This window comes from Purpureocillium lilacinum (genome assembly GCF_023168085.1).
Source record: "Purpureocillium lilacinum CBS 284.36 DNA, scaffold_4, whole genome shotgun sequence".
Taxonomy (NCBI): domain Eukaryota; kingdom Fungi; phylum Ascomycota; class Sordariomycetes; order Hypocreales; family Ophiocordycipitaceae; genus Purpureocillium; species Purpureocillium lilacinum.
Window position 1 is genome coordinate 2,683,678 of NW_027072114.1, and position 21,269 is coordinate 2,704,946.

Genomic DNA, 21,269 nt, shown 5'->3' on the forward strand with positions numbered 1-21,269 from the left:
GACCGACATGTAAACATGGTCGCGAAAAGACGCAAGGTGTCCTCCAGGGACACTGCTCGAGCGGGACCAAGTGGCAACAATGAAGAGCCCGACATTTACCAGCAAATGCTGGCAGAGGCTGGTGTGTCTGCACACGATGGAGTTTCCCCAGAACCGCCGCTGAAACGGCGAAGAGCGACAACAAAACACGAAAGTGAGAAAGCGACGAGTTCGGGGGCCGCTATTCTCGCAGGAGATTTGGCGGCTGGATCCGCCAGTGACGATAACGATGAAGACGTGGAATTCCAAGACGTTCTCATCCCTGAGCCTACGGTTCAGACAATGGAGCTGGACACCGATGAAGAGGATGAGGACGAAGATGACGAAGAGGAAAACAAATTCGAAGACATAGACTTTGCGAAGCCGCTCAACGACACAATACCCGCCGAACCAGCTTCATTAGAACTCAACCTCACGGCGCATCAGGCTACCACCTCGCCGGGGAGGGGCAAAGAGAGGCGAAAGCCGATCACCAAAGAAGAAAGGGAGCGCCGCATTCAAGTTCATCAAGTCCACCTTCTGTGCCTCCTCTGTCACATCTCGCGTCGAAATCGCTGGTGTAACGACACCAAGGTGCAGGAGGCTTTGCGCCCGCATCTCACTGCGAAGACGGTCAATTACCTCAATCCAGGAGCCAATCTGTCGCAGTTTGGTCAGGCAGAAAGCTTGAAGAACGGGCTTAAACAGGCAGGAAGCATGTGGGAAAGCAAGTTTGAGATCAGGGAGCGAGGGCTACGGCGAGCTCTCTGGGCAGAGGATCCAGCGCAACTTCAAGACGTGAGTCACTCCAGGCTGAGCATCGTGCGAATACTGACATATGCGCAAGTATGAGCCTCCGAACGACATGGACTCCTGCATGGACCGCAAAGAATTTCAGGATTTGGCGAAGAAGCTGCAAGGTTCACGCGATGTTGGCGCACAGCTGTACTGCGCGCTGCTGAGGAGCGCAGGCGTTCGAGCGAGGCTCGTCTGTTCGCTCCAGCCGCTGTCATTTCTGCCTAGCGCGCCGCCGCTTCCAAAGCCCAAGAAGAGCGCGACGACCCCGAAGTCATCCCAAAAGGAGCGGGCTCGCGATGCGCTCGCTAAGTATGAAGCGCTTGCCGAAAGCGCGAGCGCAGCATCCCCTAGCAGCAGCGCAACTGCGCGTCGACGGCTCGGCCATCCCAATGCGACAGCATACAACTTCACTCCAGTCCCGTCTCCTCCGAGGCAAAACTGGGCGTTTGACACACCGGTGAAAATCCGGGAATCACCGTACCCGGTGTACTGGGTCGAGGTCCTCGACGTTGGACATCAAAAGTGGCAACCCGTGGACCCCGTCGTATTACACACGTTTTGGAAGCCCAAGGCATTCGAGCCGCCCATCACGGATAAAGAAAATTGCCTCTCTTACGTGGTGGCGTTTGAGGCCGATGGGACGGCCCGGGATGTCACACGGCGCTACGCGAAAGCATACACGGCAAAGACACGCAGGTTGCGCGTGGAAAACGCACTCGAAGATGGTGGGCATTGGTGGCGAAAGGTCATGAACCTGTATCGCCCGAAGAGGCACACCGATCTCGACCAGATTGAGGACACCGAGCTGGCCGGAGTGGAGGCAAGAGAGCCCATGCCACGCAATGTTCAGGACTTTAAGGACCACCCTGTTTTTGCGCTGGAAAGGCATCTCCGAAGGCATGAGGTCTTGGTCCCCGGAGCGACGCCATCTGGAACCGTCGCAACAGGGAGCCGCGGTCCACTGGAGAAGATATTTCGTCGCAAAGACGTTCGCATCGCGAAGAGCGCCGACAAGTGGTATCGCCTTGGTCGAGAGGTCAAGCCAAACGAAATTCCTGTCAAGTGGCTCCCGAAAAGGGCTCGGCCGAAGAACTCGCGATATGACGAGGAAGATGCGCACGTGGAAGACGAGGTCGTGGGTACCCCTCTATACACAGAGGATCAGACGGAACTCTACGAGCCACCGCCCGTTCGCAATGGACGTGTGCCGAAGAACAAGTTTGGAAACATTGAGGTGTATGTGCCCCACATGGTTCCGCGAGGAGCCGTCCATATTGTTCACGAGCACGCAACCCGAGCGGCACTCATTCTTGGAGTTGACTACGCTCCTGCCCTAACAGGGTTTGAGTTCAAGGGGCGCCAAGGCACAGCGGTGCTGCATGGCATCATTGTGGCCTCCGAGTTTGACGAAGCGATCCGGGATGTCATCAACGGCCTTGGGGATGTACAACAGGAGCTTGAAGATGAACGGAAACGACTTGTTGCGCTCAGGATGTGGAGGAAGCTCCTGATGGGCCTGCGCATTCGGGAGAGGATCTGGAGTGGCGTGGACGAAGAAGAGAGGCGGGAGGCTGACAGACAGGCGGAGCTGGACGCCGCGATGGCGAATGCGGACGGTGAGAGCGACGCGACGGACGAGTTTGACATGGTCGTCATCGATGAGGATGATGATATGGCAGGCGGGTTTCTCGTCGACTAGACCATTTGAGCGAGACGCTGCGCAAGGTTTTAGGATGCTCTGCGCCTTGTGTTTCATGTGTGCGTGGTGGCTCTGTCATCTCGCCCTCGGACAAAATACACTTCAGTCCTGCTGTAGTACCTGAATCCCGCAGCGTGGTGCAGCAATCCTCAGCGGGACAAAATGGAGGCTCAGGCACGGGAAAGCGCGGCGAAACGAACCGCCGCGCCCCATGTCATGTGACGATAGTAGAGAGAGCAAAGGCAGCGTACGTCGTCTGGAAGTATACACGTGCACACGAGAGATCGATCTGATTTGTGAGGTCGTCAAAACACACGAGCGATGGAGCTGGCATGCCTCACACCCGCCCCAACTGACAGCGCGTTGTCTGTGGGTCATGAGTCGTGACGTGAGCGAAAGGACGCCTGCAGTCTGCAGGGGAAGCTAGCTCAATGACACGGATGAGAAAGGATAGGGGAGGTGTAATGTGTATGATGCAGCGCATCAGCACCTATGATCTGCGGATTGCCTCTTGTCGCTCGAGGACTGTTGTGGTCCTCCGCCGCTGGCAGGGTTTCAAGCTGCGAGGTCGAATACGACGCACTTTGGTGGTTGAATTGGGCAGCTCGGGTGGGCGTTTCGCGTGCACGGGGTCGAATCTACCCGAGGATCCGAATCCCGCGCCTGATTGACAGGGGCTTGACACCTGCGCCCACTCAGTTCTCGCACGAAGACGCCCGCAGCACTCCAACGCGGGCAGTGCTGCCCAGGCACAAGTTTCAGGGTCTGATATGTGTACAAGGCGGCATTTCGCCCTCGGTACACACACACCCAGCAGTGATCAGACGGAAGCGCGTCGTCGATAATCGACACGGGCCAAGGTCTCCGATCCAGGTCGTTGGCTTGATCTTCGCGTGTGGCGCATGGCTTGTCTGAGTTTAAATGCCAACCCCAGGCGGTTGCACATGTAGGCGGCGCCGCCCTTGGTGGGGAACGGCCACTTACTGAGATCCCAGAGTGATGACACTCGTGCGTCTCTTGGCCCAAGGTACGCACGATACGAGACCGAGGGGTGCGCAGCAGACTGCAATCATTCTTGTGCCACGGTCGTGACAGCGGGAGCCCAAATTCTGCGGCGCACTTAACTTATCCAGCCAATCTTTACAGTCTACCCCTGCCGGTGACCTCGGCCAAGTCCACTTGGGCGCAAGCGTCTTCTCCTTGCGTGGTCATTGCGCAAAAACTCGACATTGCGTTGATCGAAGACGCTGAAGCGCCGACTGCCTCGCCCGGGTAAAACGCCAGTGCTTCGTATCGGCGCTCTGCAAAAGCTCTGCAGTAGAGGACCTCACATGCTCCATAGCACCCAAGCCCCGGGAGCCAGGGCTTGGTACTGTGTGGCTCGCGCCCCCATTGCGTAATGCCCAGCGGAGCTAACGACCTGGCTTGGGTGCTGTGCTGGTCCTCCGCGTCGCGACCTCCACTGTTCCGCGCCGGAGCTGGAGCCAAGCCTGACCAGCAATGGCGGCAAATTTAGGCTGTGGTGCGTGCGTCTGCTTCGCCGCTCTGCGAGGCCAAAGGCCGAGTCGCGTGCTAAAGGATGCGCAGCTCTCTGCGGACAATAATAATCGCTGACGTTTACATCCTGACCTTTTTCTGTCCCGTGTCCCTGGCCGTTCCTTCATCCCACCCAGGCGTCTCTCTGGTCCTGTTCACCCACACTCTCGTTCCCTCGCCCTTTTCTGCCTCCCCGGGGCCCTTATTCTTCTTCGCAATCGCCAGTGAGCATGGCGATCTAAGCGGCCCGTGTCGCGCACGGTTCGGGGCGTACCTAGCTGGTTCAGGAACCAACGTTAAGGCAGCGTGCCTCCGGACCTTCTAATTCGACTTCGGCAGCACGCCACGATCCCGTCACCCTTGGACCCGACAAACGGCTGGGATTAGCAAAAGCCCGCGCCCGGCATTTTACGACCATCGTGTTGTCGGTGCGCGAGCCGGCGTTCAGCTAGGAACCACCCGGGAACCAGTTGAACACCGGCGCCATGAGCCCGCAAGCATCCGGCAAGGCGGTGATGGCGAGGTACGCCCGCCAGGTTTGGACGCTCATGGCAAAGAACTTCCGGACATTGCTTCTCCGGCACCTGCTCCTGGTTATTTGCATGGCTTTCCTCCTGCCAATATTGCTGGCTTCATTCTTCAGCTTCGCCAAGAACCTGTTTGTGCCGCCGGCCAAATTTGGCATTGGCACTGCGCACGATGTCCGGAGCCTGTCGGAGGCGTTCGATACGGCAAAGGAAAGCAGCAGAACCAAGGTTGTTTTGATCAGCAACGGCCATAATGGCGGCCATATTGAGACAGTTCTTGACTTCATTGCACGAGAGACCACAAACTATGGCTCGCCAATGTCCGTGGTCAGGTTGAACGACGAGAGTTCCCTCTCAACCGAATGTCGAAGCTCTTTGCGCGGTGTCACCAACTGCTATTGCGCGTTGGTCATGCGCTCGTCTCCAAACGAAGGAAGGGGCGGCATCTGGAACTACACCATCCGGACGGACGCCGCCATGTGGGAGAGCCCCGTCAAGATCAACGTCGACAGCTCCAGCAACATGGAAGAAATCTATCTGCTCCCAATGCAGCGGGCCGTGGACACCGTCATCGCCCGACTCAACGGTTCCAACACAACACCATTGGCGGGCACCCGAGAGCTCCCCTTTACTAGTCAGACGCAAAAAGAGCGTGACCGCAAGGTTCGCGAGATTTTTCACAATGCCATTGTCAACTTCATGGGCGTATCTTTCATCTCTTCTATCATCTGGATCACATATCACGTCACAGGCTTAATCGCCACCGAGCGTGAAAGCGGAATGTCGCAACTCATCGACGCCATGATGCCCGTCACTCGCCCTTGGATGGCACCGGTTGCTCGCATCATCTCACACCACCTGTCCTTCTCCTTGATCTATGCTCCGGCCTGGGTGATCGGTTCGATCATCCTTCGATTCGGCGTCTTTGTGAACACCAGCGTCGGCATTGTGCTCATATTCCACATTCTCGCGGGCCTGGCCTTCGCCTCGTTTTCGATCTTCATCGCCACATTTTTTCGCAAGGCACAGCTCAGCAGTATCACTGCCATTCTCGCAACCCTACTGTTAGGAATTTTAGCGCAGTCACTTACCCAGCCTAAGACGGGTCCTGTCGCCGCCCTGTCTGTTCTCTTTCCGCCATGCAACTATGTGTATTTCATCACGCTCATGGCCCGCTTCGAGAAACAAAACCGGGCTGCGAGCCTCATCGAGCTACCTCCCAATAGCCCATGGTCGATCCCGGGCATCGTGTTCTGGGTACTCATGGTCATGCAAATCTTCGTTTACCTCTTCCTGGCGATATACAACGAGAAGCGCTTCTACGGCACATCTGTCAAAGGGCGACACGTTCAGATGAGTGCGGAAGGCTCGGACAGTTTAGGAGAGAACGCGATCGAGTTGGAGAACTTGACGAAGATCTACGAGCCCAGCGCCTTGTCCAAGCTGAGGTCTAAGTTCCGCAAGACTGGCGCAGAACCTGTCGTGGCGGTCAATGGGCTCAGCTTCAAAGCGGGCAGGGGACAAATTGTTGCCCTTCTCGGTGCCAACGGGAGTGGCAAGAGTACCACGCTCGATGCCATTGCCGGTCTCCATCGCTTGACGAGTGGCTCTATCAAGATAGATGGCACGGGCGGCTTGGGTATTGCTCCGCAGAAGAACGTCCTATGGGACGAATTGAATGTGGAGGAACACTTGGTCATCTTCAATCGCCTCAAGGCTCCCTCGAATCGAGCTTCCAAAGAGGAAATCACCGATTTGATCCGGGCTATCGATCTTTCACAGAAGAGACATTCTCTCGCGAAGACACTTTCTGGGGGCCAGAAGCGCAAGCTCCAGCTCGGTATGATGCTGACTGGGGGCAGTGCTGTATGCTGCGTGGATGAAGTCAGTAGCGGACTGGACCCGTTGTCGCGGCGAAAGATCTGGGATATCCTCTTGGCCGAGCGAGGCAAGAGAACCTTGATATTGACCACCCACTTCTTAGACGAGGCCGATCTATTAGCAGACCATATTGCAATCTTGTCCAAAGGCACGCTGCGTGCCGAAGGCTCGTCCGTGGAACTCAAGGACAAGTTTGGTGGTGGATATCGGGTTCATGTCAATAAGAGCGCCGTTGGCAACGCGACTCCCGACGTTGCAGATGTCACGAGAAAGGGTGCCTTTGACTTCACGACATACGTCGCGCCCAACTCGACCCTGGCGGCGGAGGTCATCCGGGAGTTGGAAGCGGCCGGCATCAGCGATTACCGTTTCTCGGGCCCGACAATCGAAGACGTCTTCCTTCAACTGGCGGAGGAGATTAAGGACGAAAAGGCGTTCCAAACAATCGACAGCGGCGCACCGAAGACAGAGGTCACAGAGAAGATCCAGGAGCATGACAACTCGTCCCAGAACAGCAACGACCGAGGCCTGAAATTGGTCGACGGCAAGCGAGTTGGCTATGCGCAGCAAATCGGCATCTTGTTCAGGAAGCGAATCACGGTCTTCAAGAAGAACTACATTCTCTACGTCATCGCATTCATATTGCCAATCATCGCGGCCAGTCTCACCTCGCTCTACGTGCGCGGAAAGGAGCCGACGGGCTGTTCCGCGTCAGAGCAATCCTCTTCCTGGGGCACGGAGGACGCCTTCAGCCAGATCAAGGACAATCGAAGCGTCGCCTTTCTTGCCGGCCCACCGTCGAGGCTCGATCCGACCAACGCGCGCAACCTCTTCACGCCCATCTTTGCCGGCTCAGGGGGAGCTAGCCGTGCCGTTGGCGGTGCTGCGCTCAACAACCTTCATCTCGTCAATACTTATGACGAGTTCACCCAGTACATTGAGAGCCACCGCAAAAACATCACTACAGGACTGTGGCTTGGAGATGCGGACACTCCGCCTACTATTGGCTGGGTCGCGAATCTTTTCGTCACGAGCTCGTTGACTGCTCAGCAGTTCCTCGACATTCTCTTGGCAAATACCACAATCGCAACGACCTGGTCGCCCTTTGACATTCCCTTCAACCCCGGAATCGGGGATGCGCTGAACCTCGCCATCTACATGGGCATCGCTTTTGCCTGCTATCCCGCCTTCTTTGGGCTCTACCCTAGCACCGAGCGAAGGAGGTTCGTCCGGGCTCTGCAGTATTCGAACGGCGTGCGCCCGTTTCCCCTGTGGGCGGCATACTTGATATTTGACTTTTCCCTCGTCTTGGTAACCTCCGCCATCGTTACTGGACTCTGGTCTGGCCTTTCGGATATATGGTACCATCTCGAGTACATCTTCGTCGTCTTCTTCCTCTACGGCCTCGCCTCGACCTTGCTCGCATATTTTGTCTCCCTATTTACGAAGACGCAACTTGCGACGTTCGCGTGGGCGGCCGCTTATCAGGGGATCATCTTCCTGGCGTACCTCATCTCGTACGTCTGCGTCATCACGTACGTCAGGGTGAACAAGATCGACTCCTCGCTTCTCGTGTGTCACTTCGTCGTCTCCGCCTTTGCGCCGATTGGATCGGCCATGAGGGCGCTGTTTATCTCCACGAATCTCTTCGCTACGGCTTGCGACGGGCAAACGCTTTCGCAAAAGCCTACAAGCTTCGTCATGTACGGTGGTCCAATCACTTACTTGATCATCCAGTGTTTTATCCTGTTCGGCCTGATACTTTGGGTCGACAGCGGTTCCGTGGGCTCGACACTCCGCGGTATGCTGGAACGCAGAAGGCGGCGACGTGCTGGCACTGAGCAAGACGACTTGGACGATGAAATGGCAAACGAGTTGACCCGGGTCACCAGCAGCGGCACCCATGAAGACGGTCTCAGAGTCATGCATCTCACCAAGTCTTTCGGCAAGAACACTGCCGTCGACAATGTCACCTTTGGCGTCAAGCGCGGCGAGGTCTTTGCCTTGCTTGGTCCCAATGGTGCTGGCAAGTCCACAACGATCTCTCTTATTCGAGGAGACCTCAAGCCCAGCCATAACGGCGGCGACGTGTTCGTGGAGGAGCAGTCCGTGACGGAGAACCTGGCTGCCGCGAGGACTCATCTCGGTGTCTGCCCGCAAATCGATGCCCTAGATCAAATGACCGTACGGGAGCATCTAGAGTTCTACGCTCGAGTCCGCGGCGTTGCAGACATCCAGCATAACGTATCAGCCGTTCTCCGGGCGGTTGGCCTCGAGGCCTTTGAGTCTCGAATGGGGCACGCCCTCTCCGGCGGAAACAAGCGGAAGCTAAGTCTAGGCATTGCCCTGATGGGCAATCCTACCGTTGTTCTGCTCGACGAGCCGTCGTCCGGACTCGATGCAGCATCCAAGCGCATCATGTGGAGGACCCTCGCTGCTACTGTACATGGACGTTCCATTCTCTTGACTACTCACAGCATGGAGGAGGCGGACGCGTTGGCTGGGCGGGCAGGAATCTTGGCACGCCGAATGCTCGCTCTTGGTACACCAGATGATCTTCGACATAGGTTCGGTGACGCCCTGCACGTCCACCTTGTGTCGGCTTCGGCGCCACGGACGTCAGATGCTGAGGTGGAACGTATCACGACTTGGATCAAGGAGACGCTCCCGTCCGCTACACTCGACACAAAGACCTACCACGGACAAATGCGCTTCTCCGTCTCCGCCAAGGACGTAGTCTCGGCCTTTGCCTCGTCTCAGCACCAGCAGTCTTCAAGCGACAACTCCGACGCAGGCACCGATACGATTTATTCGTCAAACAGTGTCAGGGCCAATCAGGGCAGTGCCATCGGCCAGCTTGTTGTTCTTCTCGAGGAGCACAAGGCGAGCCTGGGGGTGCAGCATTACAGCGTGAGCTCGACTACGCTGGACCAGGTGTTCTTGACCATTGTGGGGAGGCATAACGTCCGCGAAGAGAATTATGAGGAGAAGAAGAGGGGTGTGTGGTCCAAGGTCTGGAATTTCGGGCGCTCTTAGAGAAGTGAGCGGTCCTTTGGTACATATCTGCGGCGCCATCGGGCGTCGTACCATCTCAAATGCGTTTTGATATACCCCAGTTTCGAATGGTTTTGGTATAGCGAATACGGTTGTTGTTGTTGTTTTCTTTGTCATATAGAGAGGCATCCGCGTCAGATGATATGCCGTGCCTACTGCGCCATCTCCGTCTCTGTGCGGCTTCACGAGAGTTCGCTCAATGCATCGGCCTGTGTCGCAGAGTAACGCAGTACCTCACCCTGAACTAGATCTCCGGGCAGGGGTCGGTACCGATACAAAGAGGCGAGGTCTCATGGCACTGGGAGGCAAAGTCAAGCTTCCCATCGAGAGGCTACCTACGTGAGCACCCACAGAAATGGCACAAGAAGCTTGATCACTGTTCGTCTCAGCACCCCGACCTCTGTGAAAGCATGAAGCAATTCCAGTGCAGACGCCAAGGTCTTTTACGAGGGAGATCAGAATGACAGCCGTAGATTAACATGGCGAATCTGATCCCATTGTTCTGTCGCAACGCCGAAGAACGCCGCGCGAATACTCGTATATCTGCCAACTCCAAATCTCATCACCGGTACCCAACTCCAGGCCCTTTGTTTCCGAAATGCTGCTCATCGTACAGATGCACCGATGTGTCATGGCTAGCCGAAAATGATAATGTCGTGACAAGAAAAATGGACTATCCTCTCGATCTGCCATATGGCTGGAGATTTCCTTCGAGCAGACTCCATGCGTAGATCGAAAATGAAATATTCATTTCATCATCGAGGATCCGAAAAACTGGTCCCCTCCAGCAACCTGATGACGATCCGCAGGCACGAAACAAGGTCGAAGTCGCAACAAATCGCTTGCAGACCGTTGGCGCAACAGCTGATGAGATATCGCATGGACCTGTCTCTTGCAGCTTCTTAGGCCATATCATGTTGGCGTTGCATTTGTTGTTTCATTTAGCTTGTCATTGCTTGCGTCGTGCAGCTCTTTACCTGCCTCCTCGTCGGCTCTCGGAGTGGTCTGCGAGTCTGTTGTCCCCTCGGAGGCTTCGCGTGAGGCAAACCAACCACCTCGCTCCCACTGCCCCTGGACATACAAGCTAGAGTTTCGCGTTTGCGTGTCGCGTATGCCGGCCAGTAAAGTGTTGAGTCGCTTGAAATCGATCGGCTTCAATATCCACCCGTCAAACCCAGCGTCGACGTAGGTTTGCTTCTGGCTCTCTATCAAAGAGGCCGACACGGCAAAGATGGGGATTCGACCATTGATGCCTGCCAGGTGAGAGTGTCCCTTGTGCTCATCCGACTTTTCTGTGTCGCGAATCATCTTGGTGCTCGTGAGGCCGTCGACGATGGGCATCTGGAATATGTCAGAAAAGGCGGCAACAGATTTTGTCGGCAGTTCACTAACCTGCATGTCCATGAGGATGACATCAAACGAATCGGGACTCTCTTTGTACACGGTGGCGCAGTCCTCGCCATTAACGGCGTGTTGCACCTCATGACCAGCCTTCTCGAGCCTCTTCCGCAGTACCTTCAAGTTGATGGGGTCATCTTCCGCTACCAAGGTGCGCAAAGCGGTGCCGTCAACGGAACCTGATCTTGTCGTTCCTTTGCTTGGTACCGAGGTGTGACCACTGTCACTGGAGATCTCGAACAGTACCCGCGAGTGTTCGCCGACCTGTGGATGGGATGGCAAGTCTTTGTACTCTTCGGGAACTTTCACAGCCCGGATTCTGGTTTTCGTATCGCGGACTTCGGCCGTGCCGGCTTCATCTCGGGCCTGAGTAGGCGACGAGACGGCAGCCTTGCGTGACTGTGGGCTTGCCGAAAGAGTCGGGCCAATGCTTGACTTTGACGCGGCATGGCCGGAGCTGCCTAGCGAGTCCCGTCGAACAGCGAAATATCCGGATGGCTCGTCGTTCAATGACAAAGGGGTTTGGATGGCATGTATGAGCCTATCAGCGTCGCTTTGGTGACTTCCATGGCTGCCATAACTCCCGACGCTGCGACGGCTTCGAGCACTTCCCTCGTCGCCGCCTGCTTTCTCTCCCTCCATTGGGGCGAGAGCACTACTACCGCGGTCGATGAGTGTGATCTCCCCGGCAGGCGGAGCCTTCAATGAATCCGGAGCCTTGGCCACGGTGTTGGAGATTTGGCTGGTTTGGGAAGGGGCTTGGTTCGGGTCGCCGGAAGACGCAGGTGATTCGTCTGGTAAGAGAAAAGGCAGCTGAACGACAAAACGCGATCCCTGTCCGTCCTCAGATTTCAACCGCAGCTGGCCATCCATGTTTCTCACGATTCGGGCGACAATAGCGAGTCCGAGGCCGAGTGTTCGCGTGTCATGAGGTTTGTTCGTTTCGTCCCCCGTGTTCCCAGGCTCAATCTCTTCATAGCTGACCTGCTCCAAGTCACGGAACAGGGCGTCGAGTTGTTGTGGGCTCATGCCAGCTCCTGAGTCAGCGACCGCAATGTCGATCACAGCCTGTCCGTCTCTGATGTCGGAGACAAACAAATCAACATGAACAAATCCGCTGTCTGTGTGCGCTATTGCATTCGCCGTAATGTTGGAAATCACCTGACGAATACGCCGTCCGTCGCCGTGGACGAATCGAGGCAAGCCAGGATGGGAGGTCACCTTGTACTCAATGCCTTTCCGCTTCGCGTCGATGTAGAAAGGGTCAGTGGCCTCTTGTACACATACAGTCAGATCGAAGATCTCGTCTTTGATCAAGTTTTGTCCCTCCTCGGTCTTGGTGAGGTCGAGCAGGTCATTGATGACGTATATCAGAGACTTCGATGCGGAGTGAGACCGGGCAAGGTTTTCGCGGGTCTCTTTGTCGAGAGAACCTTCGAGGGCAATCTCCAGGTAGTTGATGATCGCGTTGAGTGGTGTTCGAACCTCGTGGGCTGAGTTTGCCAGAAGCAGCCGCGTGAGCTTACTGCTCTGCATCGCCGCCTCCTTCTGTCGCCAAACCTCGATAAATTTGCCTAGATAAGTGTTAGTCGAGTGTATTACCGGTCAAGGCGACAAACGGCAAGCTTACCATAGACAAGACAGAGAACGGCAGCAGTCTCGACCTGTTCCTCGTTCCAATCTCTGCACTTGCCAATGACAGTCTCATGCCACGTCTTGAAGCTCGTTCTCGGTTCCAGGTAGCCAGATGTCCCCTGCCTGACAGTCTTCTCGTACGGATTGCCGGCCCATTTGACTTCTTTGACTTGACCTTTGCGGAAAAAGACGATGAAGTCTACGCCACCAACACTCAGTGGGACGTAGAGCAAGCCTGCGATGACTTGGAAGCCTGGTGGATACCGCAAGTCAGGGAAATCCTCTCGAATGTCCTGAGACGTGAGGACCGAGGTCAGTTTGCGCATCCGCAGGTATTCGAGCATAGCCAAGGCCTCCTGGCTATGCTCAATCGTGCCCATGATCTTGGTTTCCCCCTTGATCGACAGCAAACCAAAGTCGGCGTCAAATAGTTTCAGAAGGTCGTCAGATGAGGCAATTATGTATCCAGAGGGGTTCTTGTCCGTCGGTGCAGTGTTAATCAGCTTGCGCGCCTGTAGTCTCGAAGCGTATGAGAGGCGTTCTATGTTGCGAGAGGCTGTGTCGCCCACCAGTCGACACATCTTCCTGATGGGAAACGACACACGCATACCGTGCGGCCCGTATGAATGACAAGCTATCAAGCCCCAGAGCTCATTGAACGCATTGACAGAGATCGACATGGACGACCGCACGGCCATGTTCGCCAGGTATTTGATGTGGATCGGCGACATCGCCCTCAGATACGCGTGGGTCATGTCCAAGGGTGTCTCCAGGTCCTCTTGTGTGCGGCACACGATCCTTGCAGTCTCGAGATCCCGATCGTAAAGCAAGCGCACCTTGTTTATCTTGTAGAGCTCACGAGCCTGGCGTGGGATATCGGATGCTGGAAAATGAAGTCCCTTGTAGAGATCTATTGTTTGCGACGTGTCGACGAGTTCGGTGACAACCTTGCCGTTGAAGGAAGCGTCAAATTGGTAAATCATGACGCGATGGAAACCTGTAAGCTCCTTGACGATTCCCACGAGGATTTTGAGAAAGGTATCGAGATTCGGCGCTGACGCAAGCTGCTCCTGCACTTGCGACATGATGTCGAACACCTGCATCGCGCCTTGTTCGCCTCTCCTTTTTCTAGCACTGCGAAGGATGCGCAGTGGTTTGCTCAGGATCTCTGTGCTCTCTTCAATTTCTTCCAAAGTCGGGTTCGACTGCAGTGTATCATGTGGCGCATCGGGTGCCATCTCGTCAACGGGTCGAAGTGGGTACATGTGGTCGTCGTCGAGTTCGAATTCGCAGATGATGAGCTCAGGGTGGGCGGGGTTGATGTGGATGGCGCACCAGAGCTTAATACTTTTCCTGCTCTTGGGCGGGCGGATTGAGAGGCTCAAGACTTCGGGCCCATTGACCGCCGGGTCAGCGTCCTCGTCGCGAATGAAGTCGATATGGTCAAGGAGATTGTCTTGCTGCTCTTCGGTGAGAATGTCCATGAAGCTCTTCAGCTTGAAGAGCTGCCTTGGGCTATATCCGAGCATCTTCTCCGAGTTTTCGCTGACATATCGTACGGAAAAGCTCCCATCTTGCTCCTCTCGGAAAGCCAATAAGACGCCAAAGCCTTGTACAGCACCAGGTGTATGGATGGGTTCGTCCTCGCACTGCTGCAAGACGCCGTCACGGCCGGTGATTACGGCGTGGCCGTCTTCTGTCTCAACGTGTGTAAAGCGCGTAGTCATATGCGCCACTTCCGACAATGACTGGTGGCCGGAGACGAAGGAAGCACTGCTTTGCCGCGGCGCGTCCGCAGAGGCGTCTTTGGGTCCTAAGGGTGCGGAGTCCTCTGATTCCCTGTCGGAAGCAGAGACATCCAGGTTCAACGGCGCAATGGTACCCTGTCGCGCAGCATCTGCTTGTATGCTCGAGAATGGGCCGCTCATTGCTCTCTTCCTTCGCAGTTGGGCGGCGCGATCGAAAGGCGACGCTGTCGGGGGCAGGGTCCCGGATCTCCTGAGCTCAGTAGACGGGGCGGCGCGGGGCAAGCTCACACGGTGCGTAGCGATTCCTCGACTGTCTGTATCGGAAAGGGCTGGGAAGTAGTCTTCGCCAGTTTGTGAGCCCCTCCTCTGGGCTGGGCCGACACTGACCACGGATCGAATCGGAAACACGCGGTCAGATATGTCGGACGGTGCAGACTGATGTCCCAACTGGAAGTCCGACCCGGTACTCCAGGAAGAGTAGGGCCCGGGGCTCATCACAGTTTGGGACTGCGCATCCGTAGGCGTGGAGGATACTCCTGCGTGGTCGCTTTGGTGTTGAGGCGGTGGCTCCGTTGCGAGCGGCGTCGGCCGGTCCTGAGTGTCGCTCAATCTGCTCCCTGTGTCTGAAGCCACCGCTGGCGGTGGCGGCGTGTTGTCCTGCGGCCCGTCATTCTCCATGGCGTGTCCGTTCGCGACCTAGAAGCCGCGACGGAGGAAGAAAGGGACGCTCCTCGGCTCGCTACAGTGAGATGTGCGCAGCAGAACCCTGAGACGGGCGGGCTGGAGGGGGCGGGGGGGCGAGGGAGGCGAGTGCGATCTGCGTCGTATCAACACATGCCGCGTCCTACACTGCTGTCGGTCTTCGGCGAGAGAAGCCCGCCTCAGACGAAGCAAGGCTCTGTGGCACGAGGGGATGGCACGCAGGAAGCGGGATGAATATGATCAGGTACTGGTGCCAGCTGTCAGTCAGTTTGGAAAGAACAAGGTGTTGTGGCCGAGAAAGTCGATCCTGTCTGCAAATCCGATGGTGGTGGGCAGTAGCGGGATGCTTGGGCGGAGTGTGGAGATGAAACGACGCACAGTGTCCGCCACGAGTCGTTGACGCAAGAGGGCCTCTGATGAGCGACACCAGGGTCGCCCGGATTTTCGGTGGTGAATGCCTGATTATTATTTGTCTCTGCTTTCGGTGCGAGTGGCCGTGCCGAAGAGATATTTGCCGTTCTCATGTCAAGCGTCCTGCAAAGAGTCATCGATGTTCATTTGTCTCGTCGGGAGAACTGTTGATGACGGCCCTGCGGAAATCGGGAGGGTGCTCCAGCTGCGTGCGTTCTTGCTCGGCCTGGTCACTTCACTGTGCAGTCATGTCGCGCATTTACGTCTACATCAGGTACAAGATCTCCCGGGCCTCGCTTCGCCATGTGGCCTTGACGCGCCTGCGTCCCTTCGCGCCACTTGCATGGCCATGGCCTCACGTACGACCGTCCGTTTGCCACACGAGTACCGGTCCCATGTCATTCGAAGAATAGTCACCGTTGACAGTTGAAACTAAATCAATCGAGAAAGGGGAACCCGCCTGGAGTCCCTGGAGTGCCCTGGGGCCCTGAAACCTTCCCATCATTGCAGGCGGTCGGTTCGAGACCGTACGTACAAGCGGGCGGGGTCTTGCACCGCAAACCAAGCGACTGTGACATGCCGCAATGGGGCCCGTCTCAATTTGCCCTCGCGAGAGTGGCCGGCCAGGACACAAGCCTGAGGCGGGCCTGCCCCGATGGCCTCGCCGTGGATACTAATCATGGAAACCCAGAGGGGGGCCCCTCGGTTCAAACGCTTGTCCCGCGGGAAGCCAGCACTATTGGGAACGCCTCCCCGCCTCTACAACGAATGCCCCTCCGCGTCTCACGAGCGGAGGCTCGAAGACAGCCCGGTCAGATTCTTCAAGATTTTGTATGCTCATGTGAACATCTCGCGGCCGAAATTATTAGTTCATGACAGGATGAAGGCCGCGGCGGGCTGATGCAGCGCCAGGGTGACAACGCGACTGCGACGACCGAACACGCAGTCCCATGACAGCTCGATCGCACACTGTGAGGAATGGAGCCGGCCAGGTCGGGCAAAGCGGCTCAGGCATCTCCTGTGGCCCCTCCCGCCACCACCGCCAAGGTTCTTGCCAGATCTGGCAAAAGCCTGCACCAGAGATCTGGAGGGTACATATTCTCCGGCGCGACTATCGCATGCAACACCGCCCAGGGCTCGCTTCTGCTCTCAAAAACCGCATAGGGCCATCCGGACGAGATATGCGTATCCCACGCGATGTCCAAACCTGCCTATATACCTTTTGACCGCTCCGTGGCATCCCCGGAAACTGCCTCGGCCCAGGTTACTCCGGCCGGTCCATCTGCTCCGGAGGTGGGGACATGGCCCGGCCCAATCACTTTTGCCTCTGGCGCTGTCATGCTTCGTCGTCTTCCAAGGCCGACCTCGTGCCCTGCTCTGGCACCTCTCAAAACCGGGCATGGCAAAGGATTAAACCCCCACCAAGGATCCAGGGCCAGGGTCTTGGGGCAGAAGGGCTTCCGACACTTGGCCATTGCCCCTGGCGTAGGCAACTGGAACCCGCTGCGAGTGGTCAATAAATTGACACTGTCCACCCGCGGTTTCGGCTACCCCAATCACCTCCACAGGCGTTTCCCTCACATGGTAAAGTGACGTCGCAGCAGCCCAGAAGTCGATTTGCGCTTATGGCATTTTGCCTGTTTCCGATGCACCCGCATCCCAGCAGCAACTCCCATGACAAGCGGAGCCCCTCTTTCTTCCTGAACTTTGAATGCTGCTGTCTCTGGACAGTCACTACATAGCCCTTGCTAGCAAATTGCTTGGTGACGTCGGCGACGTTTCTGAGGCCGGTCGATAAGATCGTGGCGATTTAGGATCCCGTCTTTCCTCGCGCCGGCCAACAAATTTAGCTCGACGGTCTGGCGCAACGCACACTTTAGAGGATGATATCCATCAATGATCTCGGACTGCGTGTGCCGACGATCGTTCAAGCCGCCCACCAGGCGAGTGCTGCAGAGGCGGTCAGGCGGCTGCAGCCGGGCAAACGAGCTGATTGCATGGCAAAACAAAGCGCTGTCTCGTCTTCAATACATTGTGATGTACATAATAGCGCGTGACCACCTGCAGCAGCAGAAGAGCTCTTGCGAACCGCTACCACTTAACCCCGAATAGTCCATGAATGTAATGGATCCGTCAGGGCCTTCTGATCGAGCGCCCTGGGGACCAAATCTATGTCTACCATGAGCATAAGCGTCTCAGCGCTTGTATGCCCTCAGAGATGCCATCTTGCCCTTTGGATTGGCATCGGGTGTAGAATGACTTTGTGTCTTACTCCTCGCTGGCTGCGTTACACTTCTCGCCAACGTATTTGCACTTGTTGTCGCGGCCCTTCTCTTTCTGTCTGCGGCATCTCGCGCGCAAGATACACAGGTCGTGCCGGACAGCTCGATCTGATAAGGAGAAACTCCTGTCCCGCCCGCTTTGCAGTCGGTGTGCCATCCTCCACGTCCGATTCAGATAGTCCCCATCGGATCAGAAGTCGAACAATTCGTCCATTCCATGTACTCATTGTCTGCATCTCATTTCAATCCGTTGCAACATGGCATTGTCCGAAGGCTTTGATGTATCGGAAGGACTCACCAGGAGAGGATACGATAGGGTCAAATGCTTGCACGGGGTGGCTCAGCTCTCAACAACTGATCTTTACCAGCTAACACCCCGGTCGAATTCTACATCCAGACGATTGCAATACCCTTCTGAGTGCGAAGAAGGACAGCCGTGAATACAGCGCACAAGATTTCTCAACGTGGCTATTCTTTTTGGCTCTCGGTAGCCCCTGGCTGCCATGGCCCCTATTTCCACAGGGCGTGAGAGCGGCTCCCTCTTATACTGATGGCCAACTTTCTTCAGGGTGTAGCACGCATTCCTGACGCCTGCAAGATGAGAAACCTGGAAACGTCCGGTAACTAACGTTTTTGCACGTCTCTGCTCGAATGGCTTGGCCGTAACATTTGGCCAATAACACCGACAGTTGCGAATGTGCTACACGTGGTCCTGCGTGCGGGCACAGGACGTTTGGTCCTTATCGTAGCTTTTGGGAGCTCACCTTTGATGTGCCATTGGTCATCGGGCCGCATTTCAGCAAGCCCGTAGGTTGAGAAGCCTGAGAGGTGTCCCGATGCGGTACCTGGGCGTATGCAGACACATCGGGTGCCATGAATGGCACTCGCAACAGCGAGGGAAACCTATCAGCTCTAAACCTAGCCTTATGTGATCATAGCCACGGCTCCTGCGGTTGTCTTTGCAACCTCGAGGTGATTTATACGATTTAACGAGGTGTAAACGCGAGTCATCACAGCTGCAGCCAGCATGGCAGTAAATTTCAGAGTTTTGGAACGAGCATTTTGGAGCCGTACTACATCCGATCAAGAATTGTCAACACGGTCATCGCACTCAGTCGTCCCGATTGCTGTCAGGGGGCCCTGCTCCCGGCCGGAAGCAGCCCGGGATTGGTGACCCACAGCCTCCGAAACGCCCAAAGACCTCAGGTGCCTTCTATTGCTGTACACTGGGTGTCAACATTAATAGCATTGCTGTTGCTTTGGCTGATGACTGTCTTCTCATAGAGCGCTCGCTCTTTGCGTCCGGTTTCCGCGCCACGTCAGAATAGAGCGTCGAGGCTCAAGCGCAGTACCATCCGGGCACGCCGTTGTTCTCAGCGTGGCGATCCGGGATACGGCCCGTGTCGCTGTCGAGTGCGCAGCAGACGCAACCCTGTTCATGTTCGGGCTCGTGCGTTCGTTGTCAAGTTACGAAGCGTGTCTGTGCGAAGTCCCTGTTGATAGCTACGGTCAACAGCTGGCCCGCAATGAGCCACAGTCGTTTACAAGCCAGTGCTGTGTTTTACGACGGCCCTGCTGATCATCGACCTCGGCGTTATGGCGGCGAAGTTCCTATACCGGGCGAATAGGATGAGGCTGTCGGGGAAACGGCCGAGTCATTGGCAGCGAGACAAGTCAGGGCGGCAGTCCCAGGTTGGCCCGGAGTTCTCGTCTCTCTCCAAGACCAGCCAGAGGATGGGACGGGATTGTCACTACAGCTGATTCCCGGCTTGTCCAAGACGATCAAGACGACGTCTCCAAGCCGGGTGCCCAGCAACGAGTGGAAATTTACTCTATGCCAGTGCGAAAACATCCAGGCCAATGGAGAGATGACGTAGAATGTCGATATACGTTGCATAAAGCAACGTAATATCTGGCAACACATGTCTATGGAAAGCATCGGTTGTGAGGTCCATACCCGTTAGCAACCGGCAACCGGAGCTCTGTCGGTAACGCGCGGCACTCAAGGCCGGCTCCCCCGAGTGCAATGGTTGTCGATGTGCGGCAACGTGATCCCACCACCCTTGACTTCACCACTCGGTGAGAATCACCCACGCTGGCGGGAAGTTGATCTGACTGCAGATCGAAGTTGGGGACACGACGACGACATAAAGCAGACGAGCCCTAATCACTGGGGTAGTTTGACCCAGCGACGTGCGACCGCCACATCAGCCGCGTGCAGCCACAGATGGGGGTGTCGTGCAGCGGAGATCTGTCCAGGCCCCAGCGCATGCGCTTGTCCAGGAACATGAAATTCTGGGCCCCGATGGACGCGAACAAGTTCGATTCCGCACACCGCGTCCGCCCGCGCCCCAACAAGTCAAGGCCGTGGCTGGAGGCTGTTCGGGCAGGCTGCAATGCACCCGGTGTTGGGGCGGAGGAGCGCCGGTGGTCGCAAAGGGCAAGGACAGGAACCCAAGTAGTGCCAAATGAATGGTGGTGGGAAGAAGGGAAGGAAATGATTTGAGAGAAGGGGCAGATGGGGAGTTTTGGTTGTGAATTGCGGTCTGTCACAAGGTGGGGTCCATGGCCTCAGGCACGATCCCCATAGGCCAGGGCCCTCTGGAAGGGCCTCGTAGAGATCAAATTTTTTCGGCGCTGGCTTGCCGCCAATCAATGGTAGCCAGGTTGACATTTCAGACTCCATACAGCAAGCAGCCGCTGGATTTCCTCGAGGACCAGATCCATTCCCGGATGCTCCAATCGAATCGTGCCTTGCCAGCCTGGTCCTTCATCAGCGGGGGCTGGCTTCACGAGTGCACGTTCATCCATTCGAGGCCTGCTTGGCTGCGCAGTCAATGGGATTCGCCTTTTCCGCCGACCATGCAGCAGGGCCGCAAAGACCACAGTGCAGCACACACGATCCTTCAATGCTTGCCGGACGAAGTGCTCGATCATGTGAGGACGACAACTCCGCGACACTGGCATTGTGGAAAGTCGGCGTCGTCGTGTCGCGGCTGCTTCAGCTCCCACTTCCGGGACTGCCTCGGGACTGCCTGGTGATGCAGGAGGCGACGTGGTTGCCCAGCCACATGCAGGACATGATGCGCATATGGCGGCAGCGGTAGAATGGCCGAAATTGGCGAGCAGGCATCATTCAGACCAGGGTCATCAACAACAATAAATAGGACAGTCCAGTAGATGTACAGTACTTTGATCCCCGCCTGGGGAGGATGACGACACACGCTGGGGGTCACGGTGTCCACCAACGCTCGAGAATGGGGCATGCGGGCTTCATTCGGTGTCTTCATCTTGTCCTGAAATTCGTTGCGACCTTGGCCTCGCTCTGTGGCCTGGGCCGGTTGCACAGCCGTGTCCTGGTTTCATTGCGGCCTTGGCTTGGCCACCACGAGGACGACGCGGCATTACAATTACACTGCTTGCTGCTTGAATGAGCCAAAGTCGGGCCATTGCCCCGTCATTGCAGAATCACCGTCGCCGCGAGATGCACTGAGGTGTCACGGGCCGCTTTGTGCCCGCTCTCAAGCCTGTGTCGCGTGTGGGCGACGGGCCATTTGAAGGCCGGATGCCAGGTTGCAGC

General features: G+C 56.4%; 3 protein-coding genes across 3 annotated transcripts; 2 read left to right on the plus strand and 1 right to left on the minus strand.

Moving 5' to 3' along the window:
- Nucleotides 1-15: 15 nt before the first annotated feature.
- Nucleotides 16-2,515, plus strand: PLICBS_005995 (uncharacterized protein; the record flags this gene model as incomplete). The annotated part of the gene is made up of 2 exons (XM_018319732.2): nucleotides 16-816; nucleotides 866-2,515. The coding sequence occupies 2 exons, from the start codon at nucleotides 16-18 to the stop codon at nucleotides 2,513-2,515; spliced, it is 2,451 nt and encodes an 816-aa protein (XP_018182206.2).
- A 2,021-nt stretch (nucleotides 2,516-4,536) lies between these two features.
- On the plus strand, nucleotides 4,537-9,495 carry PLICBS_005996 (uncharacterized protein; the record flags this gene model as incomplete). Its single annotated transcript, XM_018319733.2, has 1 exon — nucleotides 4,537-9,495. One exon carries the CDS (start codon nucleotides 4,537-4,539, stop codon nucleotides 9,493-9,495), a length of 4,959 nt encoding a protein of 1,652 aa, XP_018182207.2.
- Nucleotides 9,496-10,486: 991 nt separating this feature from the next.
- Nucleotides 10,487-14,972, minus strand: PLICBS_005997 (light-sensor Protein kinase; the record flags this gene model as incomplete). Its single annotated transcript, XM_065600838.1, has 3 exons — nucleotides 10,487-10,526; nucleotides 10,595-12,485; nucleotides 12,542-14,972. 3 exons carry the CDS (start codon nucleotides 14,970-14,972, stop codon nucleotides 10,487-10,489), a joined length of 4,362 nt encoding a protein of 1,453 aa, XP_065456910.1.
- Between the last annotated feature and the right edge of the window lie 6,297 nt (nucleotides 14,973-21,269).